This window comes from Macrobrachium rosenbergii, chromosome 5 (assembly GCF_040412425.1).
Source record: "Macrobrachium rosenbergii isolate ZJJX-2024 chromosome 5, ASM4041242v1, whole genome shotgun sequence".
Taxonomy (NCBI): domain Eukaryota; kingdom Metazoa; phylum Arthropoda; class Malacostraca; order Decapoda; family Palaemonidae; genus Macrobrachium; species Macrobrachium rosenbergii.
Window position 1 is genome coordinate 71,185,016 of NC_089745.1, and position 24,137 is coordinate 71,209,152.

The window sequence follows — 24,137 nt, forward strand, 5'->3', positions numbered from 1 at the left end:
CCAGTGGGGCCCTAAGAGTAGTAGCACTGTTGCTATAATTTATTCATAGTTTGCCTAATAATCACCGAACTATACACTCAAGTCTCAGTATCTTTAAGATAGTCCATACAGATCATGTCGAACACTGAGGGCCAATTTTGGCACTTTCACCTTGCTTAACCAAGTTGAGTTCCATACAATTCAGTAAGGGATGCAAACCTTCCAAGTACACCCTTCTATCTTTAAATACTGTATATTTAAAACCATACTGTGTTAATCCTTAATAAAGAACCTGTTGTATCACATACACATGAAACAAAAGTTGGCTTGTTAAAAAAGAAGGGAATAAATTAGTGGTTATACAGAACAGTGAAACGTAAAGCATTGCACTTTGAGGTCATAACACACTGCACAGAACCTATTTTTCATGAAACATTATGAGCACAATACCCATGGAGATTTATTCTACAAAAACAATATCTTCCACATTCATATGCCTTTATTCTTGCATTAAATTTCGACTCTCGGTAATGTTTGCTACAGCTAGGCTCTGGAATTGGAAAGGATACTGATGGGAAAAGATGGGTGATAAAGATGAAGAAACCTAATGTGTATGGCAAGTATAAAGCACTTTTCAAGGATATTTAGGGCCAAAGCAATTAATGTATGATTGGTATGGACAGTATCCCATAGAGTTGCATTATGAAAGGTCAAAAAAAAAACTCTATGCCCAAAATTAGTTTATTATAGAATACAAGTTAAAACTTTTTTACATTGGCAATAGCTTGTCATTTTAAGGCTTTTACATGTAATGTTAAAATCTCTTGGTACTAGCTTGATACTGTGGCCAGATCTTCCAAAAATGTATCATCTACTTCATGAATAAGAACTTCATCAACACCTTCTGAACTTATCATGATGATCTGTGATTTTTGTGACTGAATGTTGGAATCTATAGGGACATTAGTTGAACATTCAATAGATGGCACAGCCATGAAGTGCTCAAAACTCTTTGCTGAGCCTTCCACACATTCCACAGACTCATAACTGGCACATGTTTCCAAATCCTCTTCAATTTTCACTTCCTCATGAACATTATGAGTGGTTCCAAACTCTTCAACTGAACAACCACTAACATGATACATGAGGTCTTTCTTTGTAAGAAATGATCTTCCACAAGAAGGGCAAAAATGCCTCTTAGAGATATAAACATCAGGTGAATATTTCAGATGTATCTTCTTATGAGCAGAAAGATTGTTTTTATCAGCAAAAGCTTTACCACAGATAGGACAAGCATATGGTTTTTTACCAGTATGTAGAACCATGTGAGTCTTAGCGTGTGTATATTGAACAAAACGTTTTTCACATATATTACACTGATATGGACGCTCACCAGTATGGGTTCTCTTATGAATCTGTAGACTATACTTAAGTCTGAAGCTTCTCCCACATACTTCACACTTGTGTGGTTTCTGACCAGTGTGGAGAAGAACATGTCTCTGCAAATTAGCTTTAACACTGAAAACTTTCCCACAGTAACCACACTCATATTTCTTAATTCCTTCCTTTTTGTTTATATCACCAGAGGAATCTCTACTTCTGCGAGTATGATGGAAGATCTTTTTTTGCAGTTCTTTATCTAAGCTGTGCAATTCACTTTCTGAGTGAGTTTTATAATGAAGGTATAAAGGAAACTTCTGAGCATACTTTTTGTCACAAATTTCACACGCAAACTTCTCACTTGGGAAATGAGTTCTCCTATGTTGCCGTAGTGATGTTAAACTTGCAAAACTTTTCAAGCAAATGGGACATGTATATGGTTTCTCTCCAGTGTGAGTTCTACAGTGAACATCCAGAGTACTTTTCAAAGCAAACATTTTGCCACAAGTTTCACAAAAATAATTTTTCTCTCCAGTATGAATTTTCATGTGTGTTCTCAGATGGATTCTTTGCACAAAACTGTTGCCACATACTTCACATTTGTAAGGCCTTTCTCCTGTATGTGTCATCATATGGCTCTTCAAGGAACGTTTTTCATACAATTTTCCACACAAATCACACTGAACATGCCTGTTGTCTGCATGGATTGCCATCATATGACGACGTAAGCTCCATTCATTGGGATATGTCTTTTTACAAATGTCACAATGCTGGGCCTCAGTATGAATAAGAATATGCTGCTTTAATAGACCAAGTTTTCTAAAAGCTTTTCCACACTTACTGCAGTCCAATGAATGGTGTTTTATATGTTCCTTAAAATCTTTACATGACGAAAATGATATATTACAAATTTCACATCCATACAATTCAAGATCAAGGTGCTTTCTAAGCCTGTCTAAACATGAAAATGATGTCTTGCAAACCTCACAGGAATGTCGCACTCGTCTTAAAGATATGTCTTCTTTGGATCCCTCTTTTGCAAAACTTTCAGATCTTTCTCCCTTCTGTATGTGAGCTGCTACATGTTTATGGTAAGCTTTTTTATATTTAAAGGCCTTCGTGCATACTGAACATACCCAGTTCTTACCAGTAAAGACTGGATCTGGGCTAACCTCCACTTTGGGAAAATCATGACTTTTAAGATGCTCTGTATATTCAGTTTCACAAGAAAATATTTCAGTACAAAAAGGGCACTTTTTATTTTTAACCTCATGTTTTAGCTGGTGACATTCTAATAATTGTTCCATATCAAATGTCTCTTTACAAACAGTACACTCAAAAGTTTTTCTGTTTACATGAGATTTTAAATGCTTTCTAAAAGTATTCTCAGACGGAAATAATTCTTCACAAACAATACACTGTAAATTTTCACAGTCCACATCATGTACCTTTCCATGTTCCAACAAGTCACCTTTTGAAGAAAAATTTTCATCACAGTCCAAACATTCATAAGGTACTTTTGGGCCATGATTCAACATGTGAGTTTCTAAACTTGCTAAGAGGCTATACTGCCTCCCACAAATCAAGCATCTGTGTGATTTGAAATCGGTATTATGATTTAATTCATGAATCTGAAGGCTACTCTTAAGAGCAAATGTTCGCAAACAAACTGGACAGGTAAAATTTCCCTTCACAGACATCTTTTCATTAGAATTTGCTTCTACTGTAATTTCTTCTGAGGCACTACCAGATAGAACAATTATCACTATTTTGTATTTCAAAATCCATTAGACACTTTCATTTAAAATCTTATCAGAAGTGTCGCTGAAAATGAGAAATTTCTAAATTCTGTGCACACCCTATGTGAAGTTTCTTTATGCTAAAATATCTTATTTTCTTGACAGTAAACATACTCCTCTCCATACTCGTTCAAGTGGTGAATATACATGATGACAACACTTCAATATCGAGACCCTGAAAAGTATTTATTTGATTTTAATACGCAGAAAAAATTTTTAGGCCTACCTTCCACTTTGATTAAATTTTGCATTTACTATATTAGGCCTTGCAAAACCTCAAAAGAAAAGTATCTCTCCTCAAAATCTTGTTTATGTAAGACACTTTCAATTTAGATCTTTACACATTACCAGTCCATGGAACTATAATATACACCCAACACAGATCCAGAAAAAAATATATCACTGAATGCACTACTGTATTTCATAGCTATCATATAAAGTAGAGTATACAAAAATTTTTACCAATAAAGGAAAGTTCCCTTGGAGTGTACCTTTACATAATAAAACTGAGAAATTCACTTGCAACCTGTGAGAAATGACAAATTTTTAAAGTAATTTGCATTTTTCCTCACTATAAAAACCTGCGGTCTATACATGAGGAATTTGCTTCAGTGCAGCTGGAAACTGGCCGTTTAACTTTTAAATGAGGTGGTTAGGTAGGTAACTACCGTCCGCCTAGTGGGAGTCCTGTCCACCCATATGGTAAGCATTCACTTTGCCTTTTGGCCCAGGTATCAGAATGATGGCTCGCTAACCTATCCTCTGCCCGCAGAAGAGGAAGGTTAAGGAAAGAGAAAAGGGGGAGGCCAGTCACTCACACAGGTACACTCTCTTTCACAACTGAACACCTTATGCGAGAGGCTACCTGTCCCCTAAGAGGAGCCAGGTAAGCCACACAATTTGTTGAGCAGCCACCACAGGACCCAAGGAAAAAGTGTCCAAGGACTTGTGGGCAACATCCCAAAGGTAGGAGGAGGTGAAGGTGGTCTGGCGCAACTACTCCCCACCTTCAGTACCTGAGGAACCGACAAATTCTTCATAAATGCAAGGGACAGACCAATGCCCCTGACATCATCTCACAAAGCCAGAAAGAAATTGTATTCTTTGACACCTCTTTCTTGATTGAGCCAGTACTAACAAAAGAGTCGTCGACACTCAGGCCAGAGATGTCGAGTCCTCTTACGGTAGTACCACAGCACTCTAACAGGACAGAGTAGTATCTTGTCTGGATCATTATCAATAAAGTCCACTAGGGAGGGGATACTGATTCGGAGTCTTCACTACAAATTCCGGGACAAAATCGAGCATAACAGATCCCTATCTCCTCGAGTGCTAACATCGAAGGAACTCCATGAAGCTTACCTACTCTCGTCGACAATGCTAGGGCAAGCAAGAAAAAGGTCTTGGGGGCCAGATCCCTGTCTGACAACTCTTGTAAAGGCTTGTACAGTGTATGAAGCTTCTCATCTGCAATGAAATCTCCAGTGAGGAGAAGATATCTACACCTTTCAGGCATAGGACTAGGCCCAGGGCGGCCCTGTATAGTCAACCCCAAGTACGCGCAGGGGATGCGTACAAAAACCCCCATGAATAGCTAAAATCCGCAAATACTTGACACCCCTCTAAAAATGCTTATACCTGAGTATTTTAATAGTTTTATCACAAAAAATGCATTTAGTCACAAAAAAATATAAAAATACAGTAATTGGCCTTAAGCGCCTACTGGACGTACCATACGTCGACTAAAATTGTCTGTTGGGTGCCAAGTGGACGTATGGTACGTCAACTAAAAGTGGTTTTTTTAAATATTCGCGGAAAAATAATTATAGGCCTAGTTTGCGAAAGGTTTTAAATCACGTGCCTTGAGGCATGCTGGGAGTTCACGGATCACGCTGTTGTTTTGTTTATAAGCGCCACGCAGACGCGCATGCGCGAATTTCTTCCTTCTCGCACCAGAAAGCATCAGCGGCGCATCGTCGGAGAGCGATATCTTGACACATCCGTGTTTTGCAGAACTTTGGCGAGTGTTTGCGTATTTGTGAGGCAACAGGACGTAGAATACAACAAAAAATAAATCATGCTTTTAGCTTTTACCATTTTTGAAATATTTTCATATAAATAACGATAAATAGAAAAAAATTAACCTTCGGTCAACTTTAACTAGATCGAAATGGTAAAAAAATGTAATTGTAAGCTAAAAAACTTACAGTCTAGTAATATTCAATCAATTTCCTTCATTTTGAAACAATTGGAAAGTCTCTAGCACAATATTTCAATTTATGGTGAATTTTTGAAAAAAACTTTTTTTACGTCCGCTCGTTACGAATTCATGCATCATTTTGAGATAATATTTTCTCTGTGTTGCTTTAATCGTTTCACAATCTGTTATATACCAAAATCATCGCAATTTAGTGTACAATACAACTAAAAAAAGTAACTCATTAGCTTTAACCGTTTTGCTTAGAGCGCGATTGGTATACAACAAAGGAAAACCCAAGAGACCCAAAGAGAACCAAGTCTCCCAGAGTTCCTCGTTTTCCTCCACACCTGAAAGGGAAGTCAGGTTAAAGGTGTCAATCTCTCTTCTCTCCAAAGGGGATTCCATCCCCCCCCAAACAATGAAGAGAGACCACCAAGCAGAGATCATCCCAGTCCCCAGCCTCCCCATGACAACTACCACCTGATGAAACAAGCGAAGATGACGAGGGGTAGATTGCACCCGTACGAGTGACAGCCAAGGCTGGAAGTTTTGCAGGGAAGGAACAAGAGGGATCAGCAGCCAATGGAGAGGTCCGGAGCATGTTACCACTAGATGAATCCTTGAGAGCCTTCTTCTTGTACCTTTGCCTCTGCAAATACTTCACATACTGCACGGGAGTCCAGCCACAACACTCATCACACACATTATCCTGGGTACAGCCATGCTCCCTGCAACTGGAGCAGAGGACATGGGGGTCACATCAAAGGAAGAGCAATAGCAGTTGCAATACTTCAGGCTGGTCCCAGGACACACACTAGGAACCAGCCTTTTGCTCAGAAGGCTATCTGATTCATGGGTTTGCATTTCTCAAATACAATTATATTCAATATACACAAATACACAAACCAAGGACAATCCCACCAGGAATGTTGAAAATGAAGCAAAACAGCAGGCAGGACAGAGGGAAAACCAAGAGCTCCTAAAGCAAAGTGGATGCTTACTGTCCGTGTGGGAGGGACCCCCACCTGGTGGATGGTAGTTAACTACCTAACCACCTTGTTTAAAAGTTAAACGGCCCGTTTCCAGTTGCACTGAAACAAATTCCTCAAGTAAAGAGCGATGGTTTGTATATTGTGTAGGAACAAAGCAATATTCAAATTCATTTAATTCACAAATACAAACCATTGCCTTATATGGCTTTTGCTGAAGTTAACAGTGGACACCACACACATTTGCCAAAACTACAGTTGACCCCCGGTATTCGCGAGGGTTAGGGACCAAAAACACCCGTGATAAGCTGAAATCCGCAATAAGTTGGTACCCCCCTCCAAACTGCCTATTTTAATAGTTCAAACACCAAATATACGTTAAATGAACCTAAAGATTTCAGACATTATCACGTCTCACCTCTTCAAACCTAGGTTTGCCTACAGGTTTGCTGTCTGTTGGGTGAGGTAGGTAATTCCCGTCTCCAGATAGCATCAGTCTCCTAAAGGCAGAGTTCTCTTCAGGTGAGGAAGCAATCTTGGCCACCAACAATAATCACTGATCTATCCAGGAGACCATCTGGAATGCTGCCATGGCAGTCGATTCCAGTGCCGCTACCTCCACCTGCGAGAGAAAAATTCCCTCCACACAGCTGCTCCAGTGATAGACTGGGACACATACAGGTCAGGTCCGATTCAAACTGTCTGGTTGGCAATGGGATCTCCAAGGGAACAGTATTTCCTCTAGCGAGTTAGAGGCGGAGGAAGCCTTGCATGACCAGCTAGACTGAAGCAAATTCTCTTTACCCGAAATAAGACAATTCACTTGGTCCAAACCTTCAGCGAGTCTAGACCAAGGCAAGCCGATCAAGACCCTTCTGGGGTCCCTAAGGAGACTCGATGGCTGAGGAACAGTCTGCAAGATAGCCAAAGTCTCTTCCTAGAGATCATAATAATGCTGTATCTTCTTAATGATCTCTACGAAATGCCTCTGCAACTCAGGGGTGTCTGAATCCTGGGACATAGGACCCTCAGGTCCCTCCAGGTCCTGGTCCTCCCGAGTTGCTCCCTCCACAGGAGAGGGACACCAGAGCCCCCTGGTGATCTCTTGACCACTTGAGCCGATGTCTTGTCTAGTCTGAGGGCCAAGCCAGGAACACATGCTTCTGTGGATGGGCTGGGATGGAAGCGAGAATGGTCCCAGTCCTGAGCCCTGGACCTGTCCAGTTCCCAGCTCCTGGAAAACCCTGAGGAAGTGGAGGGGACAGGTGTGGTGTTGCAAACACCCTTGCCCAGCCTGTCGAAGACCAAGGTCCTGACAGGTAAGTGAGGCTGTGGGTAGTCATCAACCCATGTTGACAACATCCACATGAGTCAGCAAGAGCGGTCCCACTCACATGAAAGTGGACTGTGGTTGTCCTGCGAGCATGCTCCAGCCTTCTTTAAACCCAAGGCTTCAGCAGGTGGAGAAGGCTGAGCAGGGGACCTGCTCTTGCCTGGCCCAGGTGGCTAGGATACTATATCAGGATCCCTGAGCTGCTCTCTTTGGAGACCAGAAGTGGGGTGAGGGAGTACCTGTGTTCCCTCTGCTCACCTCTTGCTGGGCTGTGCAGGCAGCTGGGCCCAGGTCCACAGACCAGGGATCCTTGCCAGCCCTGATAGGCGAGTTACCAGGGCTGGTACTGATGGACCGGAGGGTCCAGAGAGCCCCGGGGCAGCAGTTACATCCATGCCCTGAGCAACAGGAGCAGTGGTACTCACGGTACCACTAGTGAGAGACCCGGTAGGTCTCTGCGGGAGAGGGCTGGCTACTGGAAGCTCCATGAGACTTCCTGCAGGCGGGCGAGGCATCCTTCGTCTTCCTCCGCTTGCTAGCTTTGCAAGAAGGGGAGGAGGAGACAGCACTCGACAATCAAGATGAAGACAATGACAACAATGACTTCCCTCTCCTCTTCTTCAACTTCTTGCCAAGGGTAGCCTGAGACAGCAGTGTGTCATGGAAGACACCACCCAAAGACAAAGTAGATGGCAGCACCCAGGGGCACATCACTGACGCCATGTGAGAAGTCACCAAGGAAGTGGGGGCAGCCCGAGAGCCGGTGGATACTATAACCATACAAGTTGTCACAGTCACAGTTGAAGCAGTTACAGTTACAAGGCCTTGCACAGCTTTTAAGTGACCAATCACGACAGTCACACTCAGCTTTCCCCAAGAGGCCTAAGGAGGGCAGAGCTCCCTAAGCCCCTCAGCCTCCACACCTGCAACAAAAGTCAGGTTAGGTGAGGAAGCCTCCCTACACCCTTGAACGAACATTCACCCAAGAACAACTCCTCCCCTGAGCAAAGAAAGAACCCTGGGAAGGAACCGGGTTGGTCGTCTTCTCCCCCTCAACGGCTCTCTACCAACATAGCAGTAAGTCAGTGAAGGGGAAACCCCTCTCTTGGGAATGGTAGAAGTGGGTGGAGGTTTCGCCAGAGGTAAGAAGGAACTGGAGAGAATCTTTGGCATCGCCAACAGAGTATTGCACTCCAATGAGAAGGGAGAAACTTTCTTCTCTCTCTTCCTCTTCCTCGCAAACTTCACCCACTTCTCAGAAGGCCAGACCCAGCACTCCCAACATGGGTTGTTCTGATTACACTCATTCCTATGGCATGATACATATAGGGTATAAGGATTAACCTTGAAAGAGGAGAGGAACCAGTTAAATGCCCTGTCCCTCCCTAGACAGCACTTACGGACCTGCGGTTTCCCCTCTAAAGATGGCTTATGTGAACGAGAGGTTTGCATAATGAAAAATAGCAAATTTTTAAAGTAATTTGTATTTTTTCTAATATACAAACCTGAAGGTCTTTACATAGGAATTTAGCTTGTGGACGCAAGCTGGAACAGATATTTAACTTCCAAACAAGTTAACTGCCGACTGTAGAGGGGAAGCCCTGCCCACTTGTCGGCCTGCATTCCACTTTGCCTTTTGACCTTCAGGTTTACATGTTAGGAAAAATAGAAAATTTTTAAAGTAATGTGTATTTTTCCTATTATACAATCCTAAAGGTCTTTACATAGGAATTTTGCTCACGGACGCAAGCTGGAACGGTCATTTAACTTTCAGACAAGGTTGTTAACTACCAATGGTAGGGGGAAGCCCTGCCCACTCGTTGGTCTGCACTCCACTTTTCCTTTTAGCCCAGGGATCAGAATGAGGGGTACCTGAGGTGGGTTGCAAATGTAAAGAGCCTCAGGTTTTCATCTTAGGAAAAATACAAATTACTTTAAAAATTTCCTATTTGTTTCTACACAAATACAAACCTTTGGTCTTTACATGGGGGACTTACCCATCACAGGGTGGAGTCTGGTTTGATTCAGGAATACCTTCCTGATCTGGAAGAGCTGAGGAAAGAATCCCAAACCTCTAGTTTGTTGGACATATGGGATGTTGCAACTACTAGACTACTAGGCTCAAAGTAATGAATTATATCATTACTCTGTAAAAAGGCTTGGAAGAGCCCAAAAGTGTCGGACACAATAAAACTTGCTAATAAGACCAATAGGTTAGTTTTATTGTCTATCCCACTGTCTAAAGAAAGAGGGGGGGACATGCATCCAAACCATCTACACAAGATGAAGGACAGGATGCCCTCATCATATAGTCACCCACAAACTCGTCCGTCCAGCACGTGATGGCTTGCTACCTGTTACTCTGTCTAAAGAGAGACACAGATAAAAGAGAGAAGGGAGGAGACCAATCACTCATACCCCTTCTCTCCCGTTTACCAAACTTCTTAGACAATATGCTCGCGTACCCTAAGGAAGTCAGATGAACCACACAACTTGTTGGGCAGCCACCACATGATCCAAGGGAAAGCATGTCCAAAGACTTTTGGGCAAGTCCTCAAAATAATAAGACGTAAATGTGGCCCAGTGTGACAACATACCTGCTGAACTGACAGGTTCTTCTGGAATGCAAGGGAAGGGGGGTGCCCATAAAGGCCTGATCTCTCACCCGGACCAAACTCCTGTTTACCTTGTCAGATGGTGAGCAAACCTGTTTCTGTCTCACAAAACTAGAAAGAGGATGTGTTCTTGGACACTTCTCCCTTGGCCAAATTGGTTCTAACAAAGAGGCACTGACACTCAGGACTGAAGTACCAAGTTCTCTTGAGCTACTGCCACAGCACTCTAATCGGAAAAAGTAGTGTCTTGTTCCAATCATACCTATAAAGCCCTTCAGGAGGGAGCTGAAACACTTGAATCTGGTGTCAGGGACCTACATATTCTGAGTCTCAGTTACAAATTCTGGGACCAACATGAGCATAACAAATCCTATTCCCATCAAGTGTTTAGCATTGAAGGCTGTGAAGCTCGCCTAACCTCTCTGCCAAAGCTACTATAAGCAAACAAAAAAGTCTTAGGGTCAGAACTCTGTCTTACAACCCTCTCAAGAGTTTGTACAGCATATGAGCTAGGCTCCTTAAGATGAGAATTGCAACCCACTCGGGGGCCTTAGTTCCCCAAGTGGGCAAGACTGTTTGAAACTTCTCAGAAGTGTCAAGATCCCGTATGGGGATGAGAGATCTATTTCCTTTAACTGAAGGGCTTGGTCAAGGGCAGCTCTATTGCACTTAATGGCCGAGACAAAGAGAAGCTTCTCACAGCGAAGACCTGCTGAACAGAAGCTCTGATTTCTGAGATACCCCATCAACTACACCAACTACAGAAGACAGTTCATTTCCCCTGGCACACCACTGCTGAATATTCTGAAAGTATCCAGACATCTTGTTATGCACCGAGAAACAACCCACTTGCTCGCAGAAGATACTGGCTAGTCTCCAGGTATTAAGTGCAATCCCCTCCACTGCCTGGTAATACCTCTTGCATGCAGCTGGTACAGATGGCTATGCCTTGGGGAATCTCTCTCATAAAATAGAGCCAGCAAGCCCAAGAACAACTCGGTGTGTGGCCTCTGGGAGTTACCAGTCAAACCGAAATTCGGGGTATCAGAGCATCTGATCACCTAATGAATCAGACAAAAATGGAAAGGAAGGCATAAGCCACTAAAATGTCCCTTGAATACTTGAAAGATGTCCTCCATCTCAACCAATGGTCAAGCACAAATGAGCTGTACTCCGGTAACTTCTGTTGTACCAGTTACAGAGAGATCATGGCTAGGACTCCCCATAACTCAAAAGTCTCTCCACAGTGTCTTGGTGTAGGGACTCTGTCCCTATCACCAGGCACTGGCAACTGAGCTTGTCTGCCACCCCATTCCAAAAGACCCGGAATGTACCTGGCTGACAGCTCCACCAATTGTGCTACTGTCGTGTACCTGCAACATCAACCCGTGCAGCTGGAAGGACACCAGTTCCCCTGCTTGTTGACATATGCTACTACAGTGGACCCCCGCCTATTCACGGTTCGGGATTCGTGGTTTCATCTGTTCACAGATTTTTCTGTGGAACGTAAACAATACACACATATTCCATGGAAAATTGCCTATTCACAGTATTTTTTATAGAGAAATATTCACTAATTACTGTATTTTCATATTTTTGGGACTAAATGCATTTTTTTTTATAAAACTATTAAAATACTCAGGTATAAGCATTTTTAGAGGGGTTTTTTGGTGTCTGAACTATCAAAATAGGCAGTTATAAGCATTTTTAGAGGGATGTCAAGTATTCGCGGATTTTAGCTATTCGCAGGGAGCTGTGGTACGCATCCCCCGCGAATACTGGGGGTCAACTGTACCATAGTATTGTCGCTCATGAACACCACATACTGCCCCACTTCTCGGGCCCAAAACTCTTGCTGGGCTTAAAAAGCCACCACGAGTTTCAAGAAACTGATGTGGTGGTGTCTGTCGTTCTGGTCCCACACACCTATAACGAACATTCTTACAGGTATCCAAAAAACAAGAGCACTCAGGGAGCAGGAGTGACCCCTAAAGAGTGGTTTTTGTCATCTAGCTACCAAACTAGCTCTCTCCCCACTTCCTTTGACAGAAGATGATGAGAGAATGGTGGGTCTCTCACTGGAGACCCATCCACCTCCATCTTCTGCTAAATGGCAAGGAGGTGAAGCCACCCAAGGGCCAGAATCTACAATGGTGACAGGTGAACCAGAACGACGTGTCATTGCCGAGCAGGTTGTTCCTGCTAAGACAGGAACTTCTGTGTTGCATCCCTCAACCTGCGGATACAAGAATCCACAGGGAGGTCGCTCACTGCTGCCATGTCTGTCAGCATGTTCATACACTTTACCCTATGCTTGCACATGAGATCTGATTTCTTGAAACTGATCACTACAGTCAACCCCCGATATTCGTGGGGGATGCGTACCACTAACCCCCCCAAATAGTTAAAATCCGCAAATACTTAAAACCCCTCTCAAAACACTTATAACTGCCTATTTTGATAGTTCAAAACACCAAAAAACCTTCTAAGAATGCTTATACCTGAATATTTTAATAGTTTTATCACAAAAAATGAATCTAGTCATGAAAATATGAAAATACAGTAATTTGTGAATATTTCTCTGTGAAAAATAATGCGAATAGGTGAATTTTCTGTGAATAATGTGTATATATGTTCCACAGAGAAATCCGTGAATAGGTGAGTCTGCGAATCTTGAACCGCGAATGGGCGGGGGTCAACTGTACAGTATTACCAAGTTGTGACAAAAACTTGAGAAGTTGATCTCTATCCTAACAACTCCGGCAACTAATCGCATTGGTACTTCCTCAGATGTACCTGTGCAACACACCTTGAGTAGAGATAAAAAATGAACACTTTAGTGAACCCTTGGGGATTGGTTACAAGCCCAAAACAAGCACCTTGGACTAGAATGCTGTACCCCCCTCGAGTTTAAAGAGGAGATACTTGCAGGAGGACCAATGGGTAGGTATTAAACATGCATATCCCTCAAATCCCCAACAAGAAAGAAGTCGCCCCTCTCTGACTGAATCGAGAACAGAACAGACCATTTCATCTAGGACCGGTTCTGGTGAACGAACCAGTTCAGCTGCAAGAGGGGTCGAAGACTCCCACCGCAGCATCTTCTGGGAGCATCGCATTCACCTCTTCCCTCAGGATGAGACCTTTCTGTGAGCAGGGAATGAACATAAGACCAGACCACAAAGAGGGAGAGGGATGACCAGACCACAAAGAGGGAGAGGGATGACAGAGACTCTAAGGGTGGCAGATCCATATCTGACGGGCATCTGCTATCCATGCTTCCACCAAGACCACTGAGAGAGAAGGCCTGGTGGATTTGATGTCACAAGGTGATGACGCAGACCATAAGGTGTTTACCTTATGGGAAGTGTTAGTGCACGTCAGAGGCCGGTCAATAGAGGTCTCATCACTGTGTGTTTTGAGCTAGATTTATGTTATTTCATAGTGAATTCAACTTTAAAGTATACTGAAGACCAGTTCGGTGTGTGCTATCAAAATGCCGTATTGCTGTGTAGTTCTCAATTGTATGGGGAATTATAAAACCCGTCCAAAAGTGCATGTGTTTTGCTTTCCCAGGGACGAGCAACCCTCCACAAAATGGCTTCACACCATCAAGAGGGATAACGACACTACTAAATATGGCAGAGTGAGTATCACATATTGTGTAGGTTTATGTGCAATATTTTAATGGTCAAAATGTTGGGGAAATTCACTCTCTCTCTAAAGGAGAGAGAGCTTCATCATAATCCGCTCTTTGAATTTTGATCAATATAACCACTGTATGAATATAACTGTGTTATTATACATATATATATATATATATATATATATATATATATATATATATATATATATATATATATATATATATATATATATATATATATATATATATATATATATATACATATATATATATATATATATATATATATATATATATATATATATATATATATATATATATATATATAATATATATATATATATATATATATATATATATATATATATATATATATATATATATATATATATATATATATATATATATATATATATATATACATATATATATATATATATATACATATATATATATATATATATATATATATATATATATATATATATATATATATACATATATATATATATATATATATATATATATATATACATATATATATATATATATATATATATATATATATATATATATATATATATATATATATATATATATATATATATATATATATATATATATATATATATATATATATATATATATATATATACATATATATATATATATATATATATATATATATATATATATATATATATATATATATACATATATATATATATATATATATATATATATATATATATATATATATATATATATATATATATATATATATATATATATATATATATATATATATATACATATATATATATATATATATATAATATATATATATATATATATATATATATATATATATATATATATATACATATATATATATATATATATATATATATATATATATATATATATATATATATACATATCACCCGTATATAAATATATATATATATATTATATATATATACATATATCCATTCAGTCATTCAGCACTTATTTCTAGGTAATTCCGTTGCTAGATACCAGAGAAAGCTAAATGAAATGCTGGAGTTACTACACCCAGAGCGAGCTCCACAGGGTAGAATTCTCCTAGTTTTCAACGTTTCTATTTAAGTCTTTAATAGCATAAGAATGATGTTTATTTCTCTGTTATTATTTCACCGGGTGACACGGGACCCGATCCAGAAAAAGGATTTTGACAAAGGAAAATCTATTTCTGGAGAGGGGCCCGTGTCACCCGGTGACCCACCCTGTTTTTCATTCTCTCCTCCCTTGATAAACTTCATTCTAGTGAGGTGGGTGCTAACATGGAATGTGGCTAGTGTTGCCTTGTATACAGTCCGCGAGTAGTGCATGGGCTTGTATCGGCACCTCTCTCGTTGGGACTTATGACATTGGGAATCTCTATAGGATAAGGTTCCGTGTTTTTGTAGTTCACCCTTTTCCATACACGACTCCATCTAGTGGAGCTCGCTCTGGGGGTAGTAACTCCAGCATTTCATTTAGCTTTCTCTGGTATCTAGCAGCGGAATTACCTAGAAATAAGTGCTGAATGGACTATTTCACCGGGTGACACGGGCCCTCTCCAGAAATAGATTTTCCTTTGTCAAAATCCTTTATATATAATATATATATATATATATATATTTTCTGAGTCCAGCCCGTGTCAGCCAAGTGAAATTCCATACTAACACGAATTTCTAGGTATAAATTGCTAGATATACCAGAGAAAAAAAGAGCTTTCAGGAATGCTGGGGTTACTATCCCCAGATCGAGCGTCTTCCCTAAGGAAGACGTCGGTATAACCAAGGGTGAGTGAAAGGATCACAACCACAGAGCTACACTCGATAGATATCCCTATGTCAAAACGCCCGGAAGAGAGCGGTGAGCTGTTACAGCTCCCACACACAGGCGTCCGCCAGACCGGCGACACCAGCGCCACCTACTACATTCCATTTTCTAGCACGTGACTGATTACCCTCAGAATTTTTGTGCTTGTGCCTTTTTGGTGTTTTTTCAACTGTTCGACATGTCTTCAAGCAGTTTTACCATCTCCAAGTTAAGTACCATCTTATTGTGGGGTTTTTTCGATAAGTTTGGCTGCATCTGTCCCTTTTTTCACAATTATGAGATTGTTGTTATGACGCCACGGCGTCCCCCAGCCAGCCATGCTGACCGTGAGGCGACCCCTTCAGTCTTTTCTGTCGGGGTTGTCTCTTTGTCGTTATATTACTTATCTGTTCCCCCGGATCTCTTCCTGGCGGTGTTTCCTGCGGTGGTTTTATTGGAGTTTTGTTTAATTTTTCTATGAACCCCATACGAGTCCCTATAGGGTCCCCGTCATACCCTGCTTAGGTCTCCCCCCAGGTTGAGTTCCTAGTTGGTCTTAGTTATTTACTATTATTATTATTATATTTTGGCGTTGGTGCTATTTATATATATATTTTGTTACCGCTTCGGGGTAGCGGCAGCTTTAGGTCTAGCCGCTCCTCCAAGGTAGGCTACGCACCTCGCATGAGCACATTTTTCTTAGAAATTATTCTTAGAAATTATTCTTATGTATATTGTGTGATGGTTTTTATTTTATGTCGTGTGTGGGTTTTTCTCCCTTGCCTATCATGTTAGGCTCGTATTGCTTCCTTGTCCTCTCGCCCTCCTCATAGGTTAGGTGTGGAGTGGTTCATCGGGTTGAGGGAGTTTTGTTGCTGTTTCCTCTGTGGCCATTTTTGGGGGTGGCAGAGTGAGCCCCTTTGTTCTCCCCTTCTTTCAAGGAGTAGAGTTCATTGGGTGTGCCTCCTCTAGGCTATTCGCCTTTTTGCCCCCTCCTTTTCGGTCCTGGTTGGTTCTCGGCACAGAATTTCTCTCCCTGTTTTCCCTTCCTCCACCCTTCCCTTACTCCTTCCGTTAGCCTAGGCTAGGCCTAAGCTCGGGTATTCATCTAGGCTTTGTCTAGTCAGGAGTTGGGCGTTGAGTTCTTGGTCGCATCCCTTCCCTCAGGAGTAGGCTTGTCCTACCAAGCTCATATTATATTCTTGGCGTGGCGTGTGCTTGCAGTCGAGCGGGTGAATCATTTTCCCTTGTCTCCTGTTTTCACTCTCGTAGCCTACTCCTCTTCCCTACCCCACCACCCCCCCCCCCCCTCATCCCAACCAGCTCTTGCCCTACTCGTGCGGGTGACACTAGATGGCGTTTTCTCCGAGTTGGGGACTCCCTCTGGTGGAGAGATTCGCTCCCTCCCAGAACTAGTCGCCGGCAGCACTGTGTTTGTTTTGATGTTTCGTTTACCTCTCTCCGAATTCGAGCGGGTTTCGAACATTCTCTCCTTGATCTTAATCACTCTCCGTCGGGTTGCTTTGCTGGGTTGATGACGCCTGCTCCGGCTTATGTTATACTTGGCCTTTCATGACGGGCACCTCACCCACCTTGTTTCCCTGGCGGGGAGGTTCGAGAGAGGGGGAGTGAATGAGAAAGAAAGGGATACCTCCGGTCTCCGGAGTTGATTTTCTCATTTTTACCATCACTTGTATATTATATATTTATATTATCTGGTGGAGTGAGCTTCTCACTCTGCCACTATACTTATTTTATATGTTTATTGAGTCCGGTGCTCCACCCTGGGGTTCCGCCGTCTTTTTTGCTGGCAGCCCTTGTGGTGGGTCCCTGTTGTCTCAAACTTTCCGTTCCACCGGAGTATTCCGGTGACCGGAAGTATCTTGCCTTCCACTCTGTTTAATTTATGGCTTGGTGGTCTCGTCCCTGATGAGGGGTTTTTCTCTCCACCAGAGCATTCCGGTAGTAAGCTGAAATACCCTGGCCTTCCAGCTTTAGGTTACTTAGAGTGGTAGGTTCATGTACTTTTTACACTTAAAGACTGTTCGTTGTGAGGAGCCGGGGTGCACCGCTTCTCTCCAGCAACCATATGGACACGTGGTGTGCCGGACCCACGCTGGCTGTGCGGTCCGGTTGGATGACCTAATTGTCTGGCACCCCGACGGCTGTGAGGTTTGCTTCGCTCTGTGCGCTGGCATCCAGGACGAGTTGGTAAGATATAGCTTCTTCTTATTACGTTCCTCATATCGATGTAGTGCTTATATGGTTTTCGAACCTACTTTCCGTTCAACCCTAATTGTCCGTTCTCTTACAGGCGGACGAGTCCTCCAAGAAGACTTCTCTTGAGTCTCTCCGCGCCTGGGTGGCTGGGTTCGGGAGAAACGTTCCGTCGGGGAAGCCTTATGTCCTCGACGCGAAGTTGAGGGACCTGCTTTACCCCGGCGCCCGGGTGGCGGCTGCGGTTCCGGAAGAACTGGCCACCCCTATCATACAGCAGATCCGGGATGCGACCCAGCCACCCCAAGAGGACATCCTGTACGCGGAGGTATCGGAGGATGTCGCCGCGTTAGACTTGGACCTGGAACCAATGAACACGGAACAGGACCAGGTGGTAGGTAGCGAGGTAAGTGAGGTTGCGGGGGCGGACCCCCTTTTTGACTCCATCTTCCTTTGTTTCTTCTTTTGCAGGTTTTGCAAAGTCTTCCACCTTGGGTGACAGGGCTCCATCAGCTGTCCCCAAGCTGAAGCTGAAGACTTCATGGAAGGCGAAGGGCTTTAAGTCCTCGTCTTCCAGGAAAGCATCGCCTTTCCCCCCGTCGAAGGCTAAGGTCTCCGTACCTGTAGTCTCCGGGAGCAAACCTGGTACCTCCGGCAAAGGCACGAGTAAGAGGGCATCAAAACCAAGCCCTCCTCGCCAGCCTGCCTTTGATCCGGAGGCGTTTGCAAACCAGTTGTTCGAGAGGTTCTCGGCGGAGGTCGAGTCTAAGTTTACGAAGATCTCCGAAAAACTTACCAGCCATGATAACATACTGGCGGGAATGGCTCGCCCTGGCGGAGTCGAACCGCAGTATGCTATTCCTGATACGGCTGATCTCCCTCCTTTTGACGTCGGGAACCCTTGGCGTTTTGCCCTCCGTGCTATTCAACACGAGGGTACTCTGACTGTTGAAGGTCTTGGCACGAGACGGTTAGAGGAACTTGAGTTCTTTCCTCCCGATCTCCTGCCCCCTTATCCAGGCTTCGTTAGGCTGACAGAAGAAGCCTGGGTACGCTCAGACAAGGTCCCTAGAGAGACAGTGATCATCCCTAGGGACCAAGCTCAGTCGGCTCTCCTGCGCACTCTGACGGAGTGGCAGGCAGACAACACGAAACTTACACCTTTCAAGGGCAACTATACCATGTTCGCCCTGGGTGATAAGTTGCCAACTCCTTGCCTAAATAAAGTGGCTCTGGCTACGGCTCGAGCGTGCTTTGACGGCAACCCCTTGCCTCAACTAAGGGAGACAGACTCCACATCCCTGGTATTCCCAGGGGGTGAGGAGTTCTGGGTTGACACCCCGTCCACTTTTACTGTGGGAAAGCTGGACGCTTACTGTGCATCAACCCAATTCAGCGAGCAGCTTCCTAAGCTCCCGGAAGCCCTGCTGAAGGCTGAATTTGAGACCCGGACTAGGCTAGCCCGGTCATTGAACTCCGTCTGCCTCACAGAAGCGACTGCCGTCTCCTGTGCAGACGAGCCCTTCTTTCAGGTCTTGGCTAAATCCCTGTTAGCAGGGTTTCAGACAGACCTTTTCGATTTCATGATGGCTAAGCTTGAGTGCAGAAAGTTCATCTTTGCCGAAGCCACCATACGTCATGAGCCTAACAAGCTCATGAAGAGCTCGATCTGGGGCCCTAACCTCTTCCCAGAAGAAGAAGTAGCCAGTGTACTCAAGGAGGCTACAAGAGCTAACCAGAGTCTTCGCTCTCGCTGGGGTATCTCAGCCTATAAGCGTAAGACCCCAGAATCTGGCGGCCCCCAGACTAAAGGTGGTAAACGGTTCAGGAGACACAAGAGGCCTCATCATCAGGCGGTAGTTCAAGCCGTCCCGGTCTCGGCAGTTGCACAGCCCTCCACCTCAAAGCCCATCCCCAACAATATGTGCTGGTCAACCAGCCCATTCCCTGCTGCACCCTCGTGTGTTGCTTCACCAGCGTACAACCCCTACCTATGAAGGCCGTGGGTTCTTTCACAGCCTTAATAGGAGCGCAAGGGGGAAGAGGTCGGGCCCCTTACAGAGGCAAGCCCAACACCGCCCCAAGAGGTAAACCTGGACGTGGTAGAGGGAACAAACCCGCTCCCTCCCACTGAGAACAATCAGGTAGGTGGTCGCCTGTATTGGTTCAGAGACCAGTGGTCCTTCAGCCCTTGGGCACACAGCATTGTGTCCAAAGGTCTAGGATGGAGCTGGACCAAAGACCCCCCTCCTCTGATCAGGTTTTACCAGCCACCCTCAAGAGTCCTACAGGACTACGTGGCGGAATTGCTCAACAAGCGAGCAATAAAGAAAGTAAGGCACCTCATGTTTCAAGGCAGGTTGTTCACTGTTCCCAGGAAAGACTCCGATCAGCAAAGAGTGATCCTGGATCTGTCGCGTCTAAATCATTACATAAAATGCGACAAATTTCGCATGCTTATGGTAGCACAGGTACGGACTCTACTTCCGCGTGGAGCCGTCACCACCTCTATCGATCTTTCAGACGCTTACTATCACGTCCCGGTTGCGCGGAGCTTCTCTCCGTTCCTGGGTTTCAGACTCGGGAATCAAGCCTACTCCTTCAGGGTCATGCCTTTCGGTCTAAATATTGCACCCAGGATATTTACAAAACTGGCGGACACGGTAGTTCAGCAACTCCGGTCCCGAGGGATATCCCTAGCAGCGTACCTAGACGATTGGATAATTTGGGCTCCAACAGTTCTAGAATGTCGGAAGGCCACGGCCACGCCACGGTCATCAACTTCCTGGAGTCGTTAGGTTTTCAACTGAACAGAGAGAAGTCCCGCCTGACTCCCGGAGTCCCGGTTTCAGTGGCTGGGTCTCCAGTGGGATCTGTCCTCTTACACGTTATCCCTCCCGCCTCCCAAGCGGAAGGAGATAGCTTCCCTTACCAGGAAATTCCTGAAAGACAAAACAGCATCCCGCCGGGCCCAAGAAAGAATCCTCGGTTCTCTTCAATTTGCCTCAGTGACAGACCTGCTCTTAAAAGCAAAATTAAAAGACATAAACAGAGTGTGGCGGAGTCGAGCCAATGTCAGGCTCAGAGACAAGGTCTCCTCCATTCCCCGGATTTTAAAGGAGAGACTGCGGCCTTGGTCCACAGTCAGCGGCCTGTCCAAAACAGTTCCACTCCAGTTTCCCCCTCCGGCGCTGGTAGTTCACACGGACGCCTCATTAAGCGGCTGGGGAGGGTATTCGCCAAAACAAAAAGTACAAGGAATGTGGTCCACAATGTTTCAACGGTTCCATATAAACACCTTGGAAGCTATGGCGGTATTTCTAACCTTAAAGAAAATCCAGCCCCCCAGCCGGATTCATATCAGGCTGGTGTTGGACAGCGCCGTGGTAGTTCATTGCATCAACAGGGGCGGCTCCAAATCAGGTCGAGTGAACCAGGTTATGGTAGCTATTTTCTCCCTGGCGAACAAGCACAGCTGGCATCTGTCAGCCACCCACCTAGCGGGGGTGCGGAACGTGGTGGCGGATTCCCTGTCCAGGGCCACTCCGTTGGAGACGGAGTGGTCTCTGGACAGAGAGTCATTCAATTGGATTTGCCACCGGGTTCCGGGTCTCCAAGTGGATCTGTTCGCAACGGAGAGCAACTTCAAGCTTCCCTGTTATGTGGCTCCGAACCTGGATCCCCAGGCATGTTTCCACGGACGCAATGACCATAGACTGGAACAATTGGGAGAAGATTTATCTGTTTCCCCAATAAATTTGCTGTTGAAAGTACTGCACAAACTCAGGTCATTCAAAGGTCAACCAGCCCTGGTAGCCCCTACTGGCCGAAGAGCAATTGGTTCCCCTCTTCTTCAGGAACTTGGGTTGCGAAGTCTTCAGATTCCCAATCCCAAACTGACCCAAACAGTACAAACCAAGACTGTGTCAGCTTCCGCAAGAATTCAGAATGCCCTAGTTTTATGGACTTTATAAAGTTCGCAGCTCAAAAGGGAGCAAACATTAACACTCTGTTTTTAGAATCAGACAAGAGAGATTCTACTCTCAGACAATATGACTCAGCAGTCAAGAAATTGGCCTCCTTTTTGAAGACATCTGAAGCCCAAACCATGACTACTAACCTAGTAGTTACCTTCTTTAGATCATTGTTTGAAAAAGGCCTTGCCCCGGCCACTATTACCACAGCTAAGTCAGCCCTGAAGAAGGTATTCTTATATGGTTTCAAAATTGACCTTACAGATTCTTACTTTTCATCTATTCCTAGAGCATGCGCTCGTCTGAGACCCGTATCACGCCCACAGTCTGTTACGTGGTTCCTCAATGATGTACTTAAGTTAGCATCCGAGATTGACAACTCTCAATACACTTATTTGGATCTGTTAAGGAAAACTTTATTTCTGATTAGCTTGGCTTCAGGTGCCAGAATCTCAGAGCTGTCGGCTCTCTCTAGAGGTGATGATTTTGTTAGTTTCCTCCCGACCGGAGAAGCCCTCCTTTCTCCTGATCATAGATTTTTAGCCAAAAATGAGGACCCTCAAGACAGGTGGTCTCCTTGGAAGGTGGTGCCCCTTTCACAGGACCAGTCCTTATGCCCAGTCTATACCTTAAAGTCTTACCTTTTAAGAACTCCACAGTGTAAGTCGGGTCCTCTTTTTATCAGGGAGAAAGGTGGTACTCTATCGTTAAATGCAATAAGGCAACAAATTTTGTATTTCATTAAACAAGCTAACCCGGATTCAGTTCCTAAGGTTCATGATATTCGCGCAGTAGCTACTTCCACTAATTACTTTCATAATATGGATTTTTCAGAACTTACCAAATATACGGGTTGGAAATCACCTCTAGTGTTTAAACGCCATTATTTAAAATCACTCGAAGCCCTGAAATTTTCTACAGTGGCTGTGGGGAGTGTCATTTCCCCACCTTAATTAACCATTATCCTTTCCCTACACCCCCGCCCGCCTGCCTCATTTACTTCTCTGCTTGCCCTTCTGGTTGATCATGCCTCACTGCCTTGCTCCTCATATTGATATTATTATTGTCTTTTTTATATTTGGGAACTGTAATTTGACATGTTATGATTCTGGATTGTCTTAGGGGTACTGGGCTGTTTTTATTTTGCTCCATGTACCCCATATATATATTTTCTCATGTTGTAGATGTCTCTCTTGTGTTTAGTTATAAGTTCATATTTACTCCTTAATCTTAAGTATTTTTGAATGTATTTTGCCTTATAGTCTTAAGTATTTTTGATGTATTTCCCTGCCATGTTGTTTGGTGTATTGACTTTCTACTCTAATTTTAAGGTTGTATTACTGTACTTTTCGTATTAATATTCATTTTTTCATGTGAGAGATATCCTCATTAAAGCCATTTTCATAGCTTGTGTTTTTCTTCAGATTACCTTGTTTCCTCGTAGTTTGCAGTCTTGGCATGATTCTCTATCACTATTTCACCGGCTGACACGGGCTGGACTCAGAAAAGGGATTTTGACAAAGGAAAAATCTATTTCTGAGGAAGGCCCGTGTCACCCGGTGACCCTCCCAGAAGTGGCTTCTGCTCCCCCTACTTGCACATGCCAAGCCTGGGGATAGTGCTAGCCTGGAATGAAGTAGGTGGCGCTGGTGTCGCCGGTCTGGCGGATGCCTGTGTGTGGGAGCTGTAACGGCTCACCGCTCTCTTCCGGGCGTTTTGACATAGGGATATCTATCGAGTGTAGCTCTGTGGTTGTGATCCTTTCACTCACCCTTGGTTATACCGACGTCTTCCTTAGGAAGACGCCGATCTGGGGGTAGTAACCCCAGCATTCCTGAAAGCTCTTTTTCTCTGGTATATCTAGCAATTTATACCTAGAAATTCGTGTTAGTAATGGAATTTCACCGGCTGACACGGGGCCTTCCTCAGAAGTAGATTTTGTCCTTTGTCAAAATATATCCCTATATATATTTATATTTATATATATATATAGAGAGAGATATATATATATATAGATAGAGAGAGAGAGAGAGAGAGAGAGAGAGAGAGAGAGAGAGAGAGAGACTGCATTTTCCTGAATCCTATACACAAAGCATCTGGGTCATAAGCTTTGTGATTGGCTATTTCCAACCCTCCCAGTCAATAGTGCTCTGGGATTGG

At 43.6% G+C, this 24,137-nt stretch overlaps 1 protein-coding gene across 2 annotated transcripts in view; it reads right to left on the reverse strand.

Moving 5' to 3' along the window:
* Positions 1-706: 706 nt before the first annotated feature.
* The window catches only part of LOC136838887 (zinc finger protein 493-like), an 89,667-nt gene continuing 66,236 nt past the window's right edge, over positions 707-24,137 (reverse strand). For both annotated transcript variants that reach the window (XM_067104578.1, XM_067104577.1), the window contains exon 3: positions 707-3,333. In XM_067104578.1, coding sequence (XP_066960679.1) covers positions 810-3,059 — 2,250 coding nt within the window. In that variant the 5' untranslated portion in view covers positions 3,060-3,333 and the 3' untranslated portion in view covers positions 707-809. The remainder of the gene's footprint in view (positions 3,334-24,137) is intronic.